Source organism: Rhinatrema bivittatum, chromosome 7 (genome assembly GCF_901001135.1).
Source record: "Rhinatrema bivittatum chromosome 7, aRhiBiv1.1, whole genome shotgun sequence".
In the NCBI taxonomy this organism is placed as follows: Eukaryota; Metazoa; Chordata; class Amphibia; order Gymnophiona; family Rhinatrematidae; genus Rhinatrema; species Rhinatrema bivittatum.
In genome coordinates, this window is record NC_042621.1 from 191,812,760 (window position 1) to 191,836,232 (window position 23,473).

General features: G+C 41.5%; 1 protein-coding gene across 2 annotated transcripts in view; it reads left to right on the forward strand.

Moving 5' to 3' along the window:
• DNAJC12 (DnaJ heat shock protein family (Hsp40) member C12) overlaps positions 1–23,473 on the forward strand; it is a 97,926-nt gene that overhangs the window by 7,230 nt on the left and 67,223 nt on the right. For both annotated transcript variants that reach the window (XM_029609710.1, XM_029609711.1), the window contains exon 2: positions 19,618–19,696. In XM_029609710.1, coding sequence (XP_029465570.1) covers positions 19,618–19,696 — 79 coding nt within the window. The remainder of the gene's footprint in view (positions 1–19,617; positions 19,697–23,473) is intronic.

Below are 23,473 nucleotides of genomic sequence, written 5' to 3' on the forward strand. Positions count from 1 at the left end.
CATCAGCAAGTAGAGAAGACTAAGAAGGCCAAGAAGGAAGTGAATATGGAGACCTCGGAGGTCCCGTCTGGTGAAGTCAAGCTGCAAGTTGGAATTTGTGAACTGGACAGTCCAAGGAAGGAGAGTCTGGAACCCCAGGCCAGCAGAACAACATGAATAAAGACTGTCCATACAGTGAGTGAGAGTTTATGGATGTCAGTCAAATGACAGGACTGGCATTGCCAAATGGAGTTCACAATGATATGGTGGATTCTCATGAGGAGAGACAGACCATGAGATGGCTTAAACTGGCATGCCTCCATTGAAGGGTGGAAGCATACACTGGCCAGAACTGCCCAGGGCAGAAAGATAAGAAGTGTGAGGGTAAGCTAACAGTCTCCCAGTGTAAGCGTACTGGAAGAGTCCCCCCACCCCCCAAGCCCTGATGGTCCAGGGGGTCTAAAGATTCTGGTTTGGAGAGGCAGAGTCAAGTGGGTATTAAACAGATACAAGAAACTTTACCTCAGGTGACCTAAGGTAGAGAAGAGACCCAAACAAGTCCTAGTCATAGAGATTGTTATGGGTACAGTCCCAGCAGGAAGGGGCAAGGGCAAAATTATTATTGGGCAAGGGAGGTAGCCCTGGCACAGGCACGTGCTCAACTTAACAAGGTTGAGCTGAGAGGGAGGATATGCGACAGAGCATGTACTCAAAAGCCTCAGAACACCAAAAGGACCAGCTCCATTTATTGAGCCCAGCCACCTTAAGGCATAATGCCACAAGGAATTATGGTCCCAGGGAGGATCCCATACCAGGGAATAAGAGTGCAAACCCACGAGGAAGAAGGGAGGCTACGGAACTCCAGGAGAAGGCAACCTGTTCATGAACAAGGGCGAGGTAGCCTCTTAGAACAGCTGGCCTGTATTCTATGTGTATTATAAGGGAAGGCAGCCCCTTTAATATAGCTGGCCTATTTTGAGTTTGTATTAAGGAGCTGGAATTACTAATTGTGAATGCTGACCATTTTGCACCATAAATAAAAGCACTTAAAGAAAAGGTCTTGACCGCCACAATGGGAAATAAAGTCCCAGATCTAGAGGCAGTTGTGGAAGAGGCTGATTTGGATATAATGATGTTCACAGAGAGATGGTACACAGACAACCATGTCTGGTATACAATATAGGTATACCAAGCTATAATCTCTTCAAGAAAGACAAGGTAAGAAAAAGGTGGAGGAATGGTGCTATATATAATATGAAAAATATGTAACGATCCAGCTACAAATGGCTGAGATCAACTTTTAAAGCATACTCATTCCTCTAGCACCTTCTTTGACTGTACTGTAGAGATACCGATGATACTCATTTGACAGAGTTTATGAATTCTTTAAAAACACTGCGTCTCTGTTATAAACATTGGTCTTATCCATGAAGAATTCTTTTTTGAAAATTTTTCAAAATGCGAATAAAATTACTTAGCTTTCATTAAGAATGTGCTTGTCGTCAAGAAAAAAATTGCTGCCCGACACTGTGGCAGTGTTTCGTAAACTCAAACTGTCATATCCACTGTGCTTGTCAGCATCTTTTTTAATTATTATTTTTTTACCAGATAGAGTCATCCCTAAAAATTCCTTCTACCAAGGTTTGGGATTGGTCCGCATTGTCCTATGTATGGGGTTTGAGCATGTGCAATAGGAGTCAGGTGTTAGAGCAGTTGAGGAGGGAGTTGAGAGGACCCTTTTTGTAGGCCTCCCCTGGTTTAGTCAATAAAGGGAACAGGACAGCAGATGTAAAGAGAGAAAGTTTGGAATTTTGAATAGAGGCTGAGTTTTTTTAACTTCTGTCTTTTCTTGAGGGATGCCCCTCCCCCCCCCCCCCCCCCCCCACCCGCCCCACCTGAGAGGATATGGGATAGTGTGCTCTTCTGCCTTACTACCAGCTGACATGAGGTTTGCAGCTGCCCTAGATAAGAGAATTTTTTGAGAGATATTTTTTTTATGTTGAGGGTGGTTGGACTTTGCCATCCAAGGTCCAAGATGCTAGGTTACCATCAGAATGACTGACCTTTTTGCCTGGAGCCCAATTTTAGTCACCCTGGAGTAAGGGTATTGCAGATGTTCCTACCCCATAAGGAGAACATCAATTTGATAACAGGCATTGTGGACTTTGTGTTCATTTTTGGAAGATTAATAGACATTGATTTGATTTTTGAAATGGACTTTCATTTTTGTTGCAGTAAGTTTATTTTGAACATCATTCAAGTTGTCCTGCCTATTCTTCCAAAGGAAAGCATCCTCACTCAGAGCCAACATGCAGAGAGTACCAAATGTGCGAGAATAATGGACTGTGCTCCTAGAGCCCCAAAGGAGTATCCTCTTCCTCGCAGAAATGAATCCAGTCATTCCAGTGGCCTGTGGAGAACTGTTGAGAGAGAGTGGAGAGAAGCAGAAGTCTAGTTAGAGAAGTGGCCCAGGGGACTACTTTGTGTGCCCCTGAATTCCAGAAGGTCCCCACTTACAAATAGGGAGAGTGTTTCTGATGTCATAGTGTAGGATCAGCAAAGGCCGATGAATGCCATTTTAGAAAATGGCGTCGAACAGGCCCAGAGCTAGAGGGTGCTCTGGGCCCCCACTGCACCACTTCTTTTTAAGGTATGGAGGGTTCCGGGGGGGGGAGGCCCTAAACCACCAGGGACTTATTTTTATGGAAGGGAGAGTCTGGGGAGTGGGTTTTGGGGACACCTGGGGGACATACTATCATGGGGGGAGTCTATGGGGGGGGGGGTCTTTGGTTTGGGCAGGAGAGGTTTAATGCAAAGGGAAGAGGTTTAGGTAAGGGGCAGGGCATCAAATTAAGATTTTAAATTATTATTTTTTCTTTTTTATTGTGGGGTTGCCTCAACAGGTGGCCTGGGACATTTGTGCACTTTAGGTGGGTGTAGTTATTTGGAGGCCTGTATCTTTAACAGGCCACCTGAGAATATCAGGATGCATGCTAGCATCCTCATATCCCCAGGAAAAAATAATTACACTGCCCTGAAATGTAATAAAATAATTTGGCTGAATTTTCCAGTCAGCTGGATTGTTTTATTTGCATTAAATTACATATGCATTAGCTGCTTTGCATACATTAGCAATTTTATGTATGCAAAGCAGCTAATTTTAATAGGGGTGGAATTTGTTTAAAAATACTGTGCGATATCACTGCAGTTTGTTATATTGCATTATAGCCATTTCATAGCTTTAGTAAATCTAGTCTTTAGATTGTAAACACTCTCGGGTAGGGAAAAAACTACAGTACTTGAATGTAATCCACTGTGAAGTGCCTGAAAAGCGAAATATAAATCAAATAAATAAAATAGTGAAGCTTGAGGAATGGTCTGGAATGTGACAACTAAAATGTTTCTACTGAAAAATGCAGGATTATACATTTGGATTGCAAAACATAAGGGAGCAGTACAGCATGGTGGTGGGGGGGGCGAAGCTCTTCTGTGCACAAAACAAAAAAGGGATGTGGGGGTTGACCATATCTGAAGATCTTAAGGTAGGGATGTGGGGGTTGACCATATCTGAAGATCTTAAGGTAGCAAAACAAGTAGACAAGGCAAAGATCTTAAGGTGGCGAAAGCCAAGGATGCTTGGTTGAATAGGAAGAGGAATAGCCACAGGAAAAAGGAGGTGATATTGCTGCTGTAAAAGTCTCTGGTAAGACTTCATTTAGAATACTGTTTACACTTCTGGAGACTGCACCTTGAAAAGGATAGAAAGAGGATGGAATCGTTTCAAAGAGCAGCTTCTAGAATGGTCATGGTCATCAGTCATCACCATAAAGCATTTGGGGGCAGATTTAAAGATCTAAAGATTTATACCCTGGAGGAAAGGAGGAGATATGTTAGACATTTAAATACCCTCAAGGTATCAATGCACAGGAGGCAGACCTCTTCCAACTGACTAGAGGGGACAGTGGATGAGGGTGAAAGGGGTAGACTCAGGAGTAATCTAAGGAAATATTTATTTACAGAAAGAATGGTGAACGCATGGAACAATCTCCCAATGAAGGCGATGGAGTTGAGGTTGAGGACCGCTATCAGAATTCAGGAAAGCATAGGACAAGCACAGAGAATTTTAGAGGGATAGGAAGAATCTGTAGAGCTGAGCAGATGTGGATGGGCCATAGGGTCTTTTTCTGTTGTCATGTTCTGTGTTTCTATGGATGGAGACTGGCTGGCAGTCTTTGAACTCTTTGGCTGGAAAAGCGTGAAACAGATAAATGATGATGATACAGAAAGCAGGTAGTAAGTAGTCAGCGGTACATTAATTCTTTAAAAAAAATATGCAAAGTTGAAGTAGTTCTAAGATAAAAGGTTGTTTGTTAAATAAAATATTTCTTTAGATTACTCCTGAGTCTACAAGCGAATCCCCCCTGCCCCAGAAATGTGGCAGAGAAATTAGGGAAGCTAACCAAATTGGTAGTGCGGTAATAATGGGAGACTTCAATTACCCCAATATTGACTGGGTAAATGTATCATCAGGACACGCTACAGAGATAAAGTTCCTGGATGGAATAAATGATAGCTTTATGGAGCAATTAGTTCAGGAACCGACGAGAGAGGGAACAATTTTAGACCTAATTCTGAGTGGAGCACAGGATTTGGTGAGAGAGGTAATGGTGGTGGGGCTGCTTGGCAATAGTGATCATAATATGATCAAATTTGAATTAATGACTGGAAGGGGGACAGTAAGCAAATCCATGGCTCTTGTGCTAAACTTTCAAAAGGGAAACTTTGATAAAATGAGAAAAATAGTTAAAAAAAAACTGAAAGGAGCAGCTACAAAAGTAAAAAGTGTGCAAGAGGAGTGGTCATTGTTAAAAAATACCATCCTAGAAGCACAATCCAGATGTATTCCACACATTAAGAAAGGTGGAAAGCAGGCAAAACGATTACCAGCATGGTTAAAAGGGGAGGTGAAAGAAGCTATTTTAGCCAAAAGATCTTCATTCAAAAATTGGAAGAAGGATCCAACAGAAGAAAATAGGATAATGCATAAACGTTGGAAAGTTAAATGTAAGACATTGATAAGACAGGCTAAGAGAGAATTCAAAAAGAAGTTGGCCGTAGAGGCAAAAACTCACAGTAAAAACTTTAAAAAATATATTCGAAGCAGAAAGCCTCTGAGGGAGTCAGTTGGACCGTTAGATGAATGAGGGGTTGGGGGGCACTTAGAGAAGATACGGCCATCGCGGAAAGAATAAATGATTTCTTTTCTTCGTTGTTTACTGAAGAGGATGTTGGGGAGGTACCCGTACTGGAGAAGGTTTTCATGGGTAATGATTCAGATGGACTGAACCAAATCACGGTGAACCTAGAAGATGTGGTAGACCTGACTGATAAACTAAAGAGTAGTAAATCACCTGGACTGGATGGTATACACCTCAGAGTTCTGAAGGAACTAAAAAATGAAATTTTAGATCTATTAGTACAAATTTGTAACCTATCATTAAAATCATCCATTGTACCTGAAGACTGGAGAATAGCTAATGTAACCCCCATATTTAAAAAGGGCTCCGGGGGAGATCCGGGAAATTACAGACCAGTTAGCCTGACTTCAGTGCCAGGAAAAATAGTGGAAAGTGTTCTAAACATCAAAATCACAGAACATATAGAAAGACATGGTTTAATGGAACAATGTCAGCATGGCTTTACCCAAGGCAAGTCTTGCCTCACAAATCTGCTTCACTTTTTTGAAGGAGTTAATAAACATGTGGATAAAGGTGAACCGGTAGATGTAGTGTACTTGGATTTTCAGAAGGCATTTGACAAAGTTCCTCATGAGAGGCTTCTAGGAAAAGTAAAAAGTCATGGGATAGGTGGCGATGTCCTTTCGTGGATTGCAAGCTGGCTAAAAGACAGGAAACAGAGAGTAGGATTAAATGGGCAATTTTCTCAGTGGAAGGGAGTGGGCAGTGGAGTGCCTCAGGGATCTGTACTGGGACCCTTACTTTTCAATATATTTATAAATGATCTGGAAAGAAATACGACGAGTGAGGTAATCAAATTTGCAGATGATACAAAATTGTTCAGAGTAGTTAAATCACAAGCAGATTGTGATAAATTGCAGGAAGACCTTGTGAGGCTGGAAAATTGGGCATCTAAATGGCAGATGAAATTTAATGTGAACAAGTGCAAGGTGATGGATATAGGGAAAAATAACCCATGCTATAGTTACACAATGTTAGGTTCCATATTAGGTGGTACCACCCAAGAAAGAGATCTAGGCGTCATAGTGGATAACACATTGAAATCGTCTGTTCAGTGTGCTGCGGCAGTCAAAAAAGGAAACAGAATGTTGGGAATCATTAGAAAGGGAATGGTGAATAAAACGGAAAAACAGAAATAAAACGGAAAATGTCATAATGTACAATTCTGGTCGCCGCATCTCAAAAAAGATATAATTGCGATGGAGAAGGTACAGAGAAGGGCTACCAAAATGATAAAGGGAAAGGGACAGCTCCTCTATGAGGAAAGACTAAAGAGGTTAGGACTTTTCAGCTTGGAGAAGAGACGGTTGAGGGGGGATATGATAGAGGTGTTTAAAATCATGAGAGGTCTAGAACGGGTAGATGTGAATCGGTTTTTTACTCTTTCAAATAATAGAAAGACTAGGGGGCACTCCATGAAGTTAGCATGTGGTACATTTAAAACTAATCCAAGAAAGTTCTTTTTCACTCAACGCACAATTAAACTCTGGAATTTGTTGCCAGAGGATGTGGTTAGTGTAGTTAGTATAGCTGTGTTTAAAAAAGGATTGGATAAGTTCTTGGAGGAGAAGTCCATTACCTGCTATTAATTAAGTTGACTTAGAAAATAGCCACTGCTATTACTAGCAACGGTAACATGGAATAGACTTAGTTTTTGGGTACTTGCCAGGTTCTTATGGCCTGGATTGGCCACTGTTGGAAACAGGATGCTGAGCTTGATGGACCCTTGGTCTGACCCAGTATGGCATATTCTTATGTTCTTATGTTCTTAAGAGACTGCTGCAGCCGGTTTAGTTTTGCATACGCCTTTGGACATGCTGCTTCAGTGAGTCTGGCTGATCCACTAGCAAGTCACTATTGTATGAGCACAAATCCTGCTCTAGTTTATTCATCCTGTTTTATTGTAATTGCAGTAGAAACTGGAACTTGCCCAAGGAGTGTTTGGCAGCATTGCTGCCATGTAAATATCACGGGATAAGCTACAAAGCTTTGCTATAAAGTGAAACCTTCTTATGGCAGTCTCAGTGTACCACAAAAAGGTTACTTTATCGGGAGGAAAATAATTTTACAGGCACAAACTGACTGCAGATGAAGATGGCCAGGCCCATCCAGCTTGCTCATTTCCCTTACCTACTGCAAGAGCACAGCTTCTACTTCATCTCTGTCTGCTGAGGCTGCTCTGTACTCATCTCAGGCCCTTTTGAATTGATAGCATCACTGTCCCCATTATCTCTCCTGTCAGGCTGTTCCATGCATCCATCAACCTGTCTGTGAAGAAATGCTTTTTTATGCTATGTTCATAGTGATAGAGTACTGCTATATGTAGATATACACTGACTCTTAGTGCCAAAGTTTTATTGTGATTCTGTATTGACATACACAGCAATTTAGGGGCTTCTTGATATGCTCAAAGCAATACAGTATTGCTGGGAAGACAGATCCAGATTTTCGGCGTAAATGTTCTAAATGTTGCTAATATGTGTGCATATTAAAAAAAAGCATGGTCATGCACTGATGTGTGCCAAATTTTAAATTGCAATAGACATTAATAGGAATAGCTCCAGTTATGCAAAACCACAGCCTTGACTTACTCTTGCAGCTAAATGATAAGGTGAGCCCAAGATGTAGACCACTGAAACTCTTCTGCTAGGGTGGTAAATGTGAGCTAGCATTCAGGCCTTCTTTGGTCAGCAAAGCAGCCATGTTGATGGGAAATGGACCAGTTAATAAAATACAATAATAGAAAAAAGCATCCTGCATGAAAGTTATAAGAACATAAGAACATAAGAACATAAGAAAATGCCATACTGGGTCAGACCAAGGGTCCATCAAGCCCAGCATCCTGTTTCCAACAGTGGCCAATCCAGGCCATAAGAACCTGGCAAGTACCCAAAAACTAAGTCTATTCCATGTAACCATTGCTAATGGCAGTGGCTATTCTCTAAGTGAACTTAATAGCAGGTAATGGACTTCTCCTCCAAGAACTTATCCAATCCTTTTTTAAACACAGCTATACTAACTGCACGAACCACATTCTCTGGCAACAAATTCCAGAGTTTAATTGTGCGTTGAGTAAAAAAGAACTTTCTCCGATTAGTTTTAAATGTGCCCCATGCTAACTTCATGGAGTGTCCCCTAGTCTTTCTACTATCCGAAAGAGTAAATAACCAATTCACATCTACCCGTTCTAGACCTCTCATGATTTTATATATTTATATTTTTTAATGAATTTTAAACATTACATCAAGAAATCACTTCTTGTTTGAAAACATATACAAATCAAATCATATAAGAAATATCTCAATACGAATAATATAATATATCATTTTGTATCATAAATCAAAGTCCACAATCCGAGATCCAAAGTACTACCTAAGGAATTCAATTATTAAGTTTTTAAAGAAATTTGGAACAAAGCACAGTGATATACATCATAGATGAACGAATTATCTAGACAGATTTCCCTAATCTTTTGGGGATGAACTCTCAGGCATTACCCTCTTACCCACAAGAAAAGTTGAAAGTTGGTTCGGGTGGAAGAAAACATAAGATAAACTTTGATATTTAATTAGACATTTACAAGGTTATTTCAAAAGAAACATTGCACCAATTTCTAACACTCTTGGTCTTAAAATGAGGAATTGTTTCCTCCTTTTTTGAGTACTCTTGGCCAAATCAGGAAATATATTAACTTTGTATCCCATAAACAATTCAGTTCTATGTCTAAAAAACATTCTCAAAGTCATTTCTTTATCTGCTTCCATTAAATAGGAAACCACCATAGTAGCAGGTATAGTTTGATCATTTTGAGAAGTTTCTAGAAATTCAGTTAAATTAAGTTGTGTAGGGGCATTGTTTACCTTTCTGTCTTCTCCTTCTTTAGCAATACTACTACCAGGAATATAAAATATCCTAGTAGTTATTGGTAAAGCCTGTTCTGGTATCTTTAATACCTCTAACATATATTTTTTCCACATCTCCTTCGATGAAATTAAATGACTTTTTGGGAAGTTGATGAAACGCAAATTTTTCCCCCTTAGGGTGTTTTCAATATTTTCCAATTTATTTGTCAAAATTATATTTTCTTTAATTATCGCACTCTGTTGTGCTTTATTGCTTTCTATTTCAATCTTTACTTTAGCGGTATTTAATTTTTCAATTTGAATTTCTTTTTCAACTTCCACAAGTCTCACATCCATTTTCTCCATATTACTATATACTGGGGACATTTGAGTATAAATATTCTCATTTAGAGACTGGATAGCCTCCCATATTGATTCCAGAGATATAATTTCAGGCTTTTTCAGTTCTAACCTCTTTATTTGTGGAAGGATAATTTTTGCCTCAGAGTTTTCCCTTTCATTAGGTTTACTGACATAGACCTCAGGTTCCGATGACTCAACAGAGGAGCTAATCAAATCTAAGGATGGAACATGACCTTGTTCCGGTGTTCCCAGGCTCTCATTAGCCTTTTCCGGTTCAGGTACTTGCATTTGTAGTCTCAACTCTGCTGGATTACCTGGGGGACTTCGTTCTATTGGGGATAAGGTGGTACAGAGTTCAGGAGAGAGGCAAGGTAAAACTTCCTCCTTACCTTCTCTCAGCGAACTTTCACCCAAAAACAGTGCTCCACGGTATACATGTGCATCCATCGGGCCCATTTTAGTGGAAACACAATCTTTGGAGGCCTCTTTTTCTTTGGCCCTCCGCTTTCTAGCTGAATGTGGCATTGTTAATGTTCTGGGTCAGTGGTACTCACGTTTACCGACGTTCCAAGTTCAACACTTAGATCTCTCGATTTAAAGTGGGGCTGTAGATGACTTTCAATCCTTTCCAAATCCTTCACAAAGCCGCACTAAGCCGCGCGCCCCTTGGGACAGCGCGGCTTAGGACCAGCGCCGACGACGACAAGCGCCGTTACACAGCCGATTTTATGGGCTGCGGGTCCCACCCTGATGACGTCACTTGGTGGGCGGGGTTTCCGGCGTCGTCGACAGGGCCAGGCAGCCTCACCAGGGCATTCCAGGCCGGGCTCCCCTCACCCCAACGAGCAGGTCAGTAGAAATGTGGAAATATCAAGTCCTGAAACCTCTGCAGCGCCCGAAGAAACCTCTCTGCACAGCCGATTTTATGGGCTGCGGGTCCCACCCTGATGACGTCACTTGGTGGGCGGGGTTTCCGGCGTCGTCGACGGGGCCAGGCAGCCTCACCAGGGCATTCCAGGCCGGGCTCCCCTCACCCCAACGAGCAGGTCAGTAGAAATGTGGAAATATCAAGTCCTGAAACCTCTGCAGCGCCCGAAGAAACCTCTCTGCACAGCCGATTTTATGGGCTGCGGGTCCCACCCTGATGACGTCACTTGGTGGGCGGGGTTTCCGGCGTCGTCGACAGGGCCAGGCAGCCTCACCAGGGCATTCCAGGCCGGGCTCCCCTCACCCCAACGAGCAGGTCAGTAGAAATGTGGAAATATCAAGTCCTGAAACCTCTGCAGCGCCCCTACCTCTCATGATTTTAAACACCTCTATCATATCCCCCCTCAGTCGTCTCTTCTCCAAGCTGAAAAGTCCTAACCTCTTTAGTCTTTCCTCATAGGGGAGTTGTTCCATTCCCCTTATCATTTTGGTAGCCCTTCTCTGTACCTTCTCCATCGCAATTATATCTTTTTTGAGATGCGGCGACCAGAATTGTACACAGTATTCAAGGTGCGGTCTCACCATGGAGCGATACAGAGGCATTATGACATTTTCCGTTTTATTCATCATTCCTTTTCTAATAATTCCCAACATTCTGTTTGCTTTTTTGACTGCCGCAGCACACTGAACCGACGATTTCAATGTGTTATCCACTATGACACCTAGATCTTTTTCTTGGGTTGTAGCACCTAATATGGAACCCAACATCGTGTAATTATAGCATGGGTTATTTTTCCCTATATGCATCACCTTGCACTTATCCACATTAAATTTCATCTGCCATTTGGATGCCCAATTTTCCAGTCTCACAAGGTCTTCCTGCAATTTATCACAATCTGCTTGTGATTTAACTACTCTGAACAATTTTGTGTCATCTGCAAATTTGATTATCTCACTCGTTGTATTTCTTTCCAGATCATTTATAAATATATTGAACAGTAAGGGTCCCAATACAGATCCCTGAGGCACTCCACTGTCCACTCCCTTCCACTGAGAAAATTGCCCATTTAATCCTACTCTCTGTTTCCTGTCTTTTAGCCAGTTTGCAATCCACGAAAGGACATCGCCACCTATCCCATGACTTTTTACTTTTCCTAGAAGCCTCTCATGAGGAACTTTGTCAAACGCCTTCTGGAAATCCAAGTATACTATATCTACCGGTTCACCTTTATCCACATGTTTATTAACTCCTTCAAAAAGTGAAGCAGATTTGTGAGGCAAGACTTGCCCTGGGTAAAGCCATGCTGACTTTGTTCCATTAAACCATGTCTTTCTATATGTTCTGTGATTTTGATGTTTAGAACACTTTCCACTATTTTTCCTGGCACTGAAGTCAGGCTAACCGGTCTGTAGTTTCCCGGATCGCCCCTGGAGCCCTTTTTAAATATTGGGGTTACATTTGCTATCCTCCAGTCTTCAGGTACAATGGATGATTTTAATGATAAGTTACAAATTTTTACTAATAGGTCTGAAATTTCATTTTTTAGTTCCTTCAGAACTCTGGGGTGTATACCATCCGGTCCAGGTGATTTACTACTCTTCAGTTTGTCAATCAGGCCTACCACATCTTCTAGGTTCACCGTGATTTGATTCAGTCCATCTGAATCATTACCCATGAAAACCTTCTCCATTACGGGTACCTCCCCAACATCCTCTTCAGTAAACACCGAAGCAAAGAAATCATTTAATCTTTCCGCGATGGCCTTATCTTCTCTAAGTGCCCCTTTAACTCCTCGATCATCTAACGGTCCAACTGACTCCCTCACAGGCTTTCTGCTTCGGATATATTTTAAAAAGTTTTTACTGTGAGTTTTTGCCTCTACAGCCAACTTCTTTTCAAATTCTCTCTTAGCCTGTCTTATCAATGTCTTACATTTAACTTGCCAATGTTTATGCTTTATCCTATTTTCTTCTGTTGGATCCTTCTTCCAATTTTTGAATGAAGATCTTTTGGCTAAAATAGCTTCTTTCACCTCCCCTTTTAACCATGCCGGTAATCGTTTTGCCTTCTTTCCACCTTTCTTAATGTGTGGAATACATCTGGACTGTGCTTCTAGAATGGTATTTTTTAACAATGACCACGCCTCTTGGACATTTTTTACTTTTGTAGCTGCTCCTTTCAGTTTTTTTCTAACAATTTTTCTCATTTTATCAAAGTTTCCCTTTTGAAAGTTTAGCACGAGAGCCTTGGATTTGCACACTGTTCCTTTTCCAGTCATTAAATCAAATTTGATCATATTATGATCACTATTGCCAAGCGGCCCCACCACCGTTACCTTTCTCACCAAGTCCTGTGCGCCACTGAGAATTAGATCTAAAATTGCTCCCTCTCTCGTCGGTTCCTGAACCAATTGCTCCATAAAGCTATCATTTATTCCAACCAGGAACGTTATCTCTCTAGCGTGACCCGATGATACATTTACCCAGTCTATATTGGGGTAATTGAAGTCTCCCATTATTACTGCACTACCAATTTGGTTAGCTTCCCTAATTTCTCTTAGCATTTCACTGTCCATCTCACCATCTTGACCAGGTGGACGGTAGTATACCCCTATCACTGTAGTCTTCCCTGATACACAAGGGATTTCTACCCATAAAGATTCAATTTTGTATTTAGTCTCATGCAGGATGTTTATCCTGTTGGACTATATGCCATCCTGGACATAAAGCGCCACACCTCCTCCCGACTGCTCCTCTCTGTCATTGCGATATAATTTGTACCCCGGTATAGCACTGTCCCATTGGTTATCCTCTTTCCACCATGTCTCTGAGATGCCAATTAAGTCTATGTCATCATTTACTGCTATACATTCTAATTCTCCCATCTTACTTCTTAGACTTCTGGCATTAGCATACAAACATTGCAAAGTTTGTTTTTTGTTTGTATTTTTATTCTGCTTTTTAATTGATAGGGATAAGTTAGAATTTTTTTAGCTCAGGTGAGTTTTTAGTTACAGGCACTTGGACTACTTTTCTAATTATTGGAACCTCACTGTCGGGATGCCCTAATTCTAATGCATCATTAGTATCCTTTAAAGATACATCTCTCCGAACCATGCGCTGCTGAGCGACTGTCGGCTTTCCCCCTTTGTTCTAGTTTAAAAGCTGCTCTATCTCCTTTTTAAAGGTTAGCGCCAGCAGTCTGGTTCCACCCTGGTTAAGGTGGAGCCCATCCCTTCGGAAGAGACTCCCCCTTCCCCAAAAGGTTCCCCAGTTCCTAACAAAACTGAATCCCTCTTCCTTGCACCATCGTCTCATCCACGCATTGAGACTCCGGAGCTCTGCCTGCCTCTGGTGACCTGCGCGTGGAACAGGGAGCATTTCAGAGAATGCTACCCTGGAGGTTCTGGATTTAATCTTTTTACCTAAGAGCCTAAATTTGGCTTCCAGAACCTCCCTCCCACATTTTCCTATGTCGTTGGTGCCCACGTGTACCACGACAGCCGGCTCCTCCCCAGCACTGTCTAAAATCCTATCTAGGTGACGCGTGAGGTCCGCCACCTTCGCACCAGGTAGGCATGTTACCAGGGGATCCTCACGCCCACCCGCCACCCAGCTATCTACATTCCTAATAATCGAATCACCAACTATGACGGCCGACCTAACCCTTCCCTCCTGGGCAGTAGGCCTTGGGGAGATATCCTCAGTGCGAAAGGACAATGCATCACCTAGAGAGCAGGTCCTTGCTACAGGATCCTTTCCTGCTACACCTGGTTGGTGCTCTCCCATTATGAGACCTTCTTCCTCCATGGCAGCACCAGGGCTGCCAGTCTGAAGTTGGGACTGGACTACTATGTCCCTGAAGGTCTCATCTATATACCTCTCTGTCTCCCTCAGCTCCTCCAGGTCTGCCACTCTAGCCTCCAGAGATCAGACTCGTTCTCTGAGAGCCAGGAGCTCTTTGCATCGCATGCACATGTACAACTTCTCACCGGTGGGTAAAAAATCATACATGTGACCCTCGATGCAAAAGACTGGGAAGCCCCCCTCTTGCTGCTGGACTGCTGCCTTCATCTCAATTTTGATCAGTTCCTAGTTAAGTTTTAGGTTGCTATGGGAGTAGGAATGTGTCTAAGTTCCTTTAAATGTATTAGTGAATTCACTATATGTCTGGTAGTGGCCTACTGGGGTCTGATCGAATTCTCAATAAAGTTTTTGTTGATGGGTTTTTTGTTTTTTTTTGTGCAAGTGGCACCTGCCTATAAATTAAGGGATGAGCTTGGGGTGGGTGGGTTGGGAATTACAAACAGTCTAACTTTAGTTAGTCAGCCTGAGTGACTCACAGCTCCCTTGATTAATAAATGTTCCCTATTCAAACCTAATCACACTACCTCAACACCTTTCCAAGGTGAGTAACTGAGCTGAACTATTCAACTTTTATACTTTGGTATATACTGCTCCTAGCTTATTTCTAGCTTCTGGCTACTTTTTTGTGGGTTTTTTTTTTTTGGTTTTCAATACAATGCACTCAGTTATTATTAAATAAAACACTTAGCTCTTTAAAAGCCTGGAGGACACTTTAATAGTGAGGCAGACTTTTAAAAAATAAACACACTACCTACTGCTACCTTATTGACTGACTAAATACAAACAGTCTAACTTGTTTATTCACTGCCAACCTACTGCTACCTTATTGACTGACTAAAAATACAAACAGTCTAACTTGTGTATTCACTGCCTACCTACTGCTACCTTATTGACTGACTATTTAAAAATGCAGTCTAACTTGTTTATTTACTGCCTGACTATTAAAGGCACAAACACACAAACACACTAAATAATATTCCCAAATAGTTAACTTTGCCCCAATACTTTTAAAAAAGTCAATGTCAATGTCCCAAGCAAAAACTTACTGATTCCTTTCAGCCACCAGCAAGGTGATCCTCTCCTCTCAGTGTTTCCACTGGAATGTGGGTAACTGAGCTCTTTCCTTCTAATTTATAATGTGCTTCTAAAGTAAATTAGTGCAAAACAATCCCTTAGGACAGAGCTTTCCAAACTTTTCATGTTGGTGACACACTTTTTAGACAAACATAATTTTGTGACACAGTAATTCAGTCTACCAGCAAACCAGAAGTTAAAGGTTAAACGAACAAAATGTATTTCAACAATTTATGTATGTTTCCTTAAATATATACATAAATAATATGTTTCACAATACAACCTATCTCATAATAAATATTTGCAGGCTTCCACTTCCTCCATGCTGATCTCGTACATTGTGAGATCGGCATAGAGAAAGTGCTACTCTTGCACATTCCCAAAGATTACATGTGCCAATCACTAAAAAGTAAATTTTTTTTTTTACCTTTGCTGTCTGATCTTAGTTTTCTAATCGGTTGGTCACAGGCTTTTTTTTCCACCTTTCCTTTCTTGTTTTTTTGCCAATTCCTTTTACAGGGTCTTTTTTTCTATTTCTTTTCTCTCCATCTGTCTTCCCTCAAACACACAATCAGGTTCTCATTCTCACACGCTATCTCACACATTCTCACACACACAGGCTCTCACTCACATGCAGTCTCACACATCCACAGCTCTCACTCTCACATGCCTCTCTCTCATACATACATACTGTCTCTCTCGTGCACATGCTGTCTCACTCTCACACACACAGGCTCTCTCACTCCTACATGCTCTCTTGCTCAAGCACAGGCTCTCACTGGCACATGCTGTCCCTCTGCACGGGTTGCCGAAGGATGGGCTCTTCAGAGGCCCTGATCTTCCCTGGCCGTGACATGGGATCCGCAGCGGCCCTGCTATCGGGTTTCCTCCTCTTCTCGGGCCGTCGCGACGTGGGATCCGCAACGGCCCATTAATGCTGCTCTTCTTCTGTATGCAGCAGATGCTCCTCCTCCTTCCTGCCCACGCGGCTCCGGCAACGTTTTTCTTCCAGGGCTGCACAGGCAGGAAGGAGGAGGAGTGAACGTGACCCTTTTCTTCGGGCCGTGGTGATGTAAGCTCCACCACTGCCTGCCGATCTTCCTGCTATAGTTCCCTGCTTCCGCCGGCCCTGTGGACCGGGCGACACACCTCCACACTACAGGCGACACACTAATGTGTCCCGACACACACTTTGGAAAGCTCTGCCTTAGGAGATGTACACTTCAGTTAGATTTCCTGACATAAATAGAGAAACATCATGAATTTGAGTTAGTCGTCCTGGCAACCCTAACAGCATTCTGTGGTTAATTATATTTGCAAATGGGCTAGAAAATATAGTTTTCTGTATTTCACACAGCTGTAGATGATTTTATAAAAAAGCATTTATGATTGAAATTACCATAAAATGTCCGTTTGTTATGACTGCCCTTACTTTTGCTTATTACTTTTTTAAATCTCAGAACCATTGTGTTATTCACGGATGGTAACTTTCAAACCGGCGCGGGGGCACACAGTGGCGCATGTGTGCATATTAAAAAATAGCCTGGTCATGCACTGATGTGTGCCAAATTTTAAGTGGGCACGCAAATCTTGTTTGTACTGCATAAGTAGGGGGATTTTAAAAGGGGAACACGCCCACACCATTACTAGTTTGCCACTTCATTCAGCAGTTCACCCACTTGACAGCTAGGTCTTCCAAACCTCCCCTGGTTTGTTAATCTATACTCTTCCCAGTTGCCCTGGACCCTTTAAACCCGTCAGAAATGGCTCAGTCCTTTTCTTTTATAAGTTACATGTTATCCATAGTGCGTCAGGGAACCTCGGTGTGCGCCAAGGCGCGTATGTATTTACGGGCACATCTCTTCGGCCAGGTCCCAAAATGCCCATGCCCTGCCCTGTCCCTTTTTGGAAATTTTTCAGATGTGCACGCAGAGGGTTTTATGCGCGTATCTGGATGGTTTTTTTTAAAATACTGTCAGCATGCACGAGCCCTCAATAGTTGCATGCGCCAGGCTTTTAAAATTCACATTAAAGCATTTATAAATTCAGCAAATCATACAGTACATCACCGAAGTGCTACTAAATACTTGATAGCTACCACAAGTTTCTTTCACTGTTTTCTCATACTGGTGGCTTGGATGATTGTGGATCAAGAGATAATAGTGGAGATTTCATGGTTAGAAGCTGACATGGGGACAGTAACAGCCTAGATATATAAATCACTTTGCTCATTAGAGCATCTGCAGAAAAAAGACTGGATAAGAATAATTCTTTTAGAGTATTACCATACACGTCTTTCTGCTTTATTAATGAGCATTGTTGCCAACCTTTTATATATTAAGGATATGAAGCTGATAAGCTTGTAATGGAAAACAAAAGGCTTATCTCCCTTGTATGCTGGTTCTGGGTCCTCACTTCCCAATCTTCAGGCATATATTCTGACATTAGCTAATTATTGCATTATTCAGATAAAAACAACAAAGATCCCTAATACCTTGGGGTGGAGGGGATGGATCTTGCTGCTACCACCTCCATCCTGAGCCAAATCTGCCACTGCAGTCCCTGATAAATCTTCCTTCCTTCCCTCAGTGCTCTGCTCTGCGTTTGCCACTACCACCTCCTTCCTCCCTGTTTCAGTTTGCAATGGCAGCCAGTAATTTCACATTTTTGTCAGTAGGTGCTGGCAGTTTTGCAAGTCATCTTAATTTATCATGCTTGTAATAAAATGGTGTCCTTACTTTAGACTCCGCAGATTAGGGATATTTAGGGGTTAATGCTTTCAGCTGCGGATATCTAAAGTACAAGAGCCTGTGTTTATTGGCCTTTTGCAATCATCCCACTTTACGGCTGCTGGTTCTTTAGAACAGGGCTTCCCAAACTTGTCCTGGGGACTTCATAGCCAGTCAGATTTTCAGGATATCTACAACAAATACGCATGAGATAAATCTGCTTGCACTGAGACCCAACCTATGCAAATTTATCTCATGCATATTCATCAGACTGGCTGTGATGTTCCCAGCACAGGTTTCAAAAGCCCTAGGGATGGATACTGTGTCCAGTCAGTTGTAGGGAAAATTTTGTAATTACTTTGCACAGATAAAAATTAGTTGAGGTAAATGAATAGATGGATATAAAACCTGTTACATATTTTATGTCGGTGGTGGTTGGTGAGAAAGTAAACTGGGTAAGTGATGTGACTTTTTGTAGGGGAAGCCAGGGGAACATGTTTCCATCTGTAGCTTCCTTTCCCCAGCAGGGATCCTCATTCCTCCTACATCAGAAGGGAATATTGGAGCCTCCATTGGGGATTGTGTTAGCAACTGTTGGCTAGCATCAAAACTTAACTACATCTCCTAAGGTGCAGATAAGCTTTTGTGTCACTAGGTAGGTTGACACATATTGCAGGTAATCCAGCCAATTTCCTGCAACTTTTCCTGACATCTTTTCCTGGCAATTATTTTGTGTTAAGGTTAACACAAGTGCATGTGTTAACTCTTTTTAGTAAATGAGTCCCTTAGTCTTCACACAAATATGATATTTGCTGATAGTCTTGAAGTGTTCTGTGACCTTTCAAAAGCATAGAAGAATCCTGCAAATGACTTATGTGACCTCTGAAGCTCATGAACATCATCATCATTGGATAATTCTGATTAGCTCAATGAAAATTGTCCACTTTTTTCCAGTGCCAGTACAACTGATAGAACTTGATTATATACCAGATGTAAAATCTTTTATAATGTCCTTGAAGTGAGGATTCATAGGTCTGTGGGTTCAAAATTTCTTTGCTGCTGTAGAAATGCATTGGTTACCACCAATAAATGTCACTAAAATTTTGACGGAGAAGAAAAGGTGGAGTAATACAGTCACACATGAGACATTGAAAATAGATAAACACTCAGTAATTGTTCTTAAGTCAAAGGAAAAATAACCAGCCTCTGAGGAGTTCAGCTTGCAAAGTGGTATAACTGTTTTTTTTAGATAATCTTCATAGAGTGTACCACCTATAAAGATTATTTAAATAAACCAGTTAGTTATACCACTTTGGAAACTGAACTCCTCAGAGGCTGGTTATATTTCCTTTGACTTAAGAACAATTACTGAGTGTCACACATTCATTTTATCTATTACTAAAATTTGACCACTAGCATGGAATTCTTACCAACCAATCTTACAGGGAAATGGGTAAGTGAAAGAGAGCATGTCAGAAGAGGTTGGCAGAGTGGTAATGTAGATGATTAATCTTTTTAATAATAAACACATCTAATTCACATTTATTTCTTAATGAGAATCTGATCTTTTTTTCTCAGGTTGAACAAATCCTTGCAGAATTTAAGGTTCTTGCCCTTGAATGTCATCCGGACAAACATCTTGGAAACCCCAAAGCAGGTAGTAATTTCCGTTTTTTTTGTAACAAAATGTTTTATTTTCTGAATGAAAATATTGCATCACCAAGTTTATACAAATGTTTTGCAACCTTCCAGGAGGAGAATTCTGAGTTCCCAGCCAACACTATGTTCAAACTATCAGGCTGATTCAGCACGGTGCGCTCAGGCTGAGCGCACCTCCGTTTGGACGCGTGTTTTTGACGCACTATTATTACCCCTTATACAGTAAGGGGTAATAGCGTGTGGAAAGCGTGCGTCCACCCCCCCCCAAAACTAATAGCGTGCTCAACATGCAAATGCATGTTGATGAGCCTCTTAGTTAGTCCTGCTTGATACAGAAAGTAAAATGTGCAGCCAAGCCGCACATTTTATTCTCAGAAATTAACTCCTGCCGGCACCGGGAAAGTGTACAGAAAAGCAGAAAAAAAGCTGCTTTTCTGTACACCCTCTGACTTAATATCATAGCGAAATTAAGTCGGAGCCCCCCCCAAAAATAAAATCTGCCCGTGGCCCGTGGATTGGAAAACAGATGCTCAATTTTACCGGGGTCCATGTTCCCAACCCGTGGCTGTCAGCGGGCTCGACAGCCGATGCCGGTAAAATTAAGCATCGACTGTCAAACCCGCTGACAGTCACTGCTTCTGCCAATAAGGAGACGCTAGGGACGTGCTAGTGTCCCTAGCGCCTCCTTATTAGCGCGGGCCCTCATTTGCATACTGAATGGCGCCCCCAGGAGTGTGGCCTGGGCGCACATTGGGAGAGCAGGCGCTCGCCTCGGAGCGCTGGCTCTCCCGCGCAGTTTACTGAATCAGCCTGTATGGCAGTAAATAACTAGGCCTGTCTGTCATGATTGTACAAGTGCTTTATGTAGTCATTCTGAAATCACTTCAGAGGCAGTCTGTGGAGAAGCTGAAAGAAAGCAAGGGATTTATTTTGAAGGGTGTCCATTTGCCAAAGTACTTCTAGCTCTATGCAGAGAGCATTCCCTAGCGGATATTTGCCTTAAGTTCATATATACAGGAATTGCAAGGACGTTTATAGAAACCAAAATTGTGGCAGAATTCAAGCATACATGGGAGTAGACGAAAGGGACCTTAGTGGTGGAAGAATGGAGAAAGACCATAGATCAAGTCGGACCTGTGACAAAAGGGACCTTAGTGGTGGAAGAATGGAGAAAGACCATAGATCAAGTCGGACCTGTGACAGCCCTGTAGGCCGATGGGCAAACTAGGTGTCTCAAATGATGGTTTTCAGCCAACATCTTGTGTGTTACTGTATAATTGCATTTCATTGTGAAGAGATTATGCTATTAATTTATTTTTCATTGATTTCTAATTGCATGTGTATTTGGCAACTTGTGAAGAAGAGATGAAAAACTCCCTCAACACATATTGAGGTTTTTAACTACAAACATATTTAGGATCGTGTTTTTCCTATGGAGTGGATATTTAAACTTAAGCTGGAAGGGTTTGGCATTTTTCAGTGTTTATATATGTTATCATTAATCTGAGCCCATCTTAGACATGTCAATGTTGAATGTGAAACAATTACCGTATGTGCATTCGCTCCTTCATTTGCAAATAGATCTGAAAAATTAAGTTCCTTACTTTCCTATCATGTGCAGGATTTTGTGTTTCGCTTTTTTTTATAACAGTCAGCTTAATGACTTTGCTAAAGTATTGGTTATTTTTAAAAGAGAAACATTCCTCTGTTGTGATATCGCATTGTAGTAATACTTTTCTTAAAAGTCATTCCAATGATTGTTTCAGTATGATAGTTACTTTGTTGAGTGAATGTGTGAATGCTCGCCTTTTCCACACGAGGGACCTCCAGTTCAGTAATCAAGTTCTCCAGTTTTGCCCTTTCCAGATCATAGTTTGTTGATTTCAGAATAACTGAATTCTAGCATGTTTTTCTTGCCTTTTCTCCTGAACACACAGGCATCACTTGCCTTTGCTAAACATTTCCTTCTTGCTGCAAACTATGAGTTACTGTGAAGTTTATTGATGTATGGAAAGAGCTCAATTTGTAATTTGTCTGTAATACTGGTTTACTTTGTTTTATGATTTTAATATGTTGTATATTAATGTATTTATGATTATATACCGCTTTGAGAGATTTGTTTTAAATCAGGAAAGCTGTTTATAAATTTCATTAAATAAACATAAGTTAAAATCTGAGGGATGTTTTTGCTGCTGGCTTAGCAAGCTGTTCCTTATTAAAGAAATGCTAGTCTCTAAATATTGGAAAGCTGCATAGCTCCCATGGCATTCTATACTTCAGCATCCATGCTTAGGCTTTTTTATCCAATTCATTAGTCAGTAGCTGAACAGATGGCTTCTAAACAGTATTTAGACACATGTATATTTATTTGGATTTAGCTCATGCCAGTGATTAAAAAGTGTCAGACAGCAATGCAATCCACAAGCTGCCCTATTTGGAAAAGGGACATCTTCTTTTTTTCTACCTTTTCAGAATTCATTGTTTAGTAGAAATAATTCAGGATCCAAAGGATTGGTCTAATTTTAATAAAAACAATTTGCTTAACATTATTCTATATTATGGGCCAGTGGTGCTGGATTTTGGGACAATCCCAACAGAGATGGATGAAAGTGCCAACTACCCCACAGTCCTTCCAACATAAATGAGTACAATTTACAAATAATGTGATGCAACTTGGCTGTAGTTGGATATGATCCATATAGTAATTTATACCAATGATCCTTAATCACTTTCACAATGGAAATTTTCATGAAGGATTCCCATATAATTTATCATTCCTATATGGAGATCCTAGACAATCAGATCCCCATTTTTCCCAAATATGTTAGCTTTTATTTTTAGTGTAATTGGGTACATTTTTTAACCTACAAAAATATAGTTTCCGCTTTCTGGGAGTGGCCTACTGGTTAGAGTAATAGACTGGGAAACAGGAGACCCGAGTTCAAGGCCTGCTACCATCTGTTTACTCCCACTGTGACAAGTAAACTGCAACCAAATAAAGCCATAGTCCAGGTACACTATTCCACTGGGAACATGAGATCAAGGTCCATCAAACCCAGCATTCTGTCTCTAACAGTAGCCAGTTTGGGTCACAAGTATCATCAGATCCCCATATTAATCTGTTTCTTGTATCAAAGATAAAGGTCCAAAGTGGTATAGTGAAATTGAAAGGTGGTAATGATCAATGTGTGGAGACAGACGAAGAAATGGCAGAAATATTAAACGAATACTTCAGCTCTGTGTTCACTAAAGAAGACCCTGGAGAAGGACCATCTCTACACAACAAGAAACTGGAGGGAAGTGGAATAGATGAAAATCCTTTTACAGTAGAAAATGTGTGGGAAGAGCTAAAGAACCTGAAAGTGGACAAAGCCATGGGGCCTGATGGGATTCATCCAAGGATATTGAGGGAGCTCAGAGATGTTCTGGCAGGTCCGCTGTGTGACCTGTTCAATAGATCCCTAGAAACGGGAGTGGTGCCGAGAGATTGGAGAAGAGCGGTGGTGGTCCCGCTTCACAAGAGTGGGAACAGGGAGGAGGCTGGCAACTACAGGCCGGTTAGCCTCACTTCGGTGGTGGGAAAAGTAATGGAGTCTCTGCTGAAAGAGAGAATAGTGAACTATCTACAGTCCGGAGAATTGATGGACCAGAGGCAACATGGATTCACCAGGGGAAGATCCTGTCAGACAAATCTGATTGACTTTTTTGACTGGGTAACCAAGGAATTGGATCAAGGAAGAGCGCTCGATGTCATATACTTGGATTTCAGCAAAGC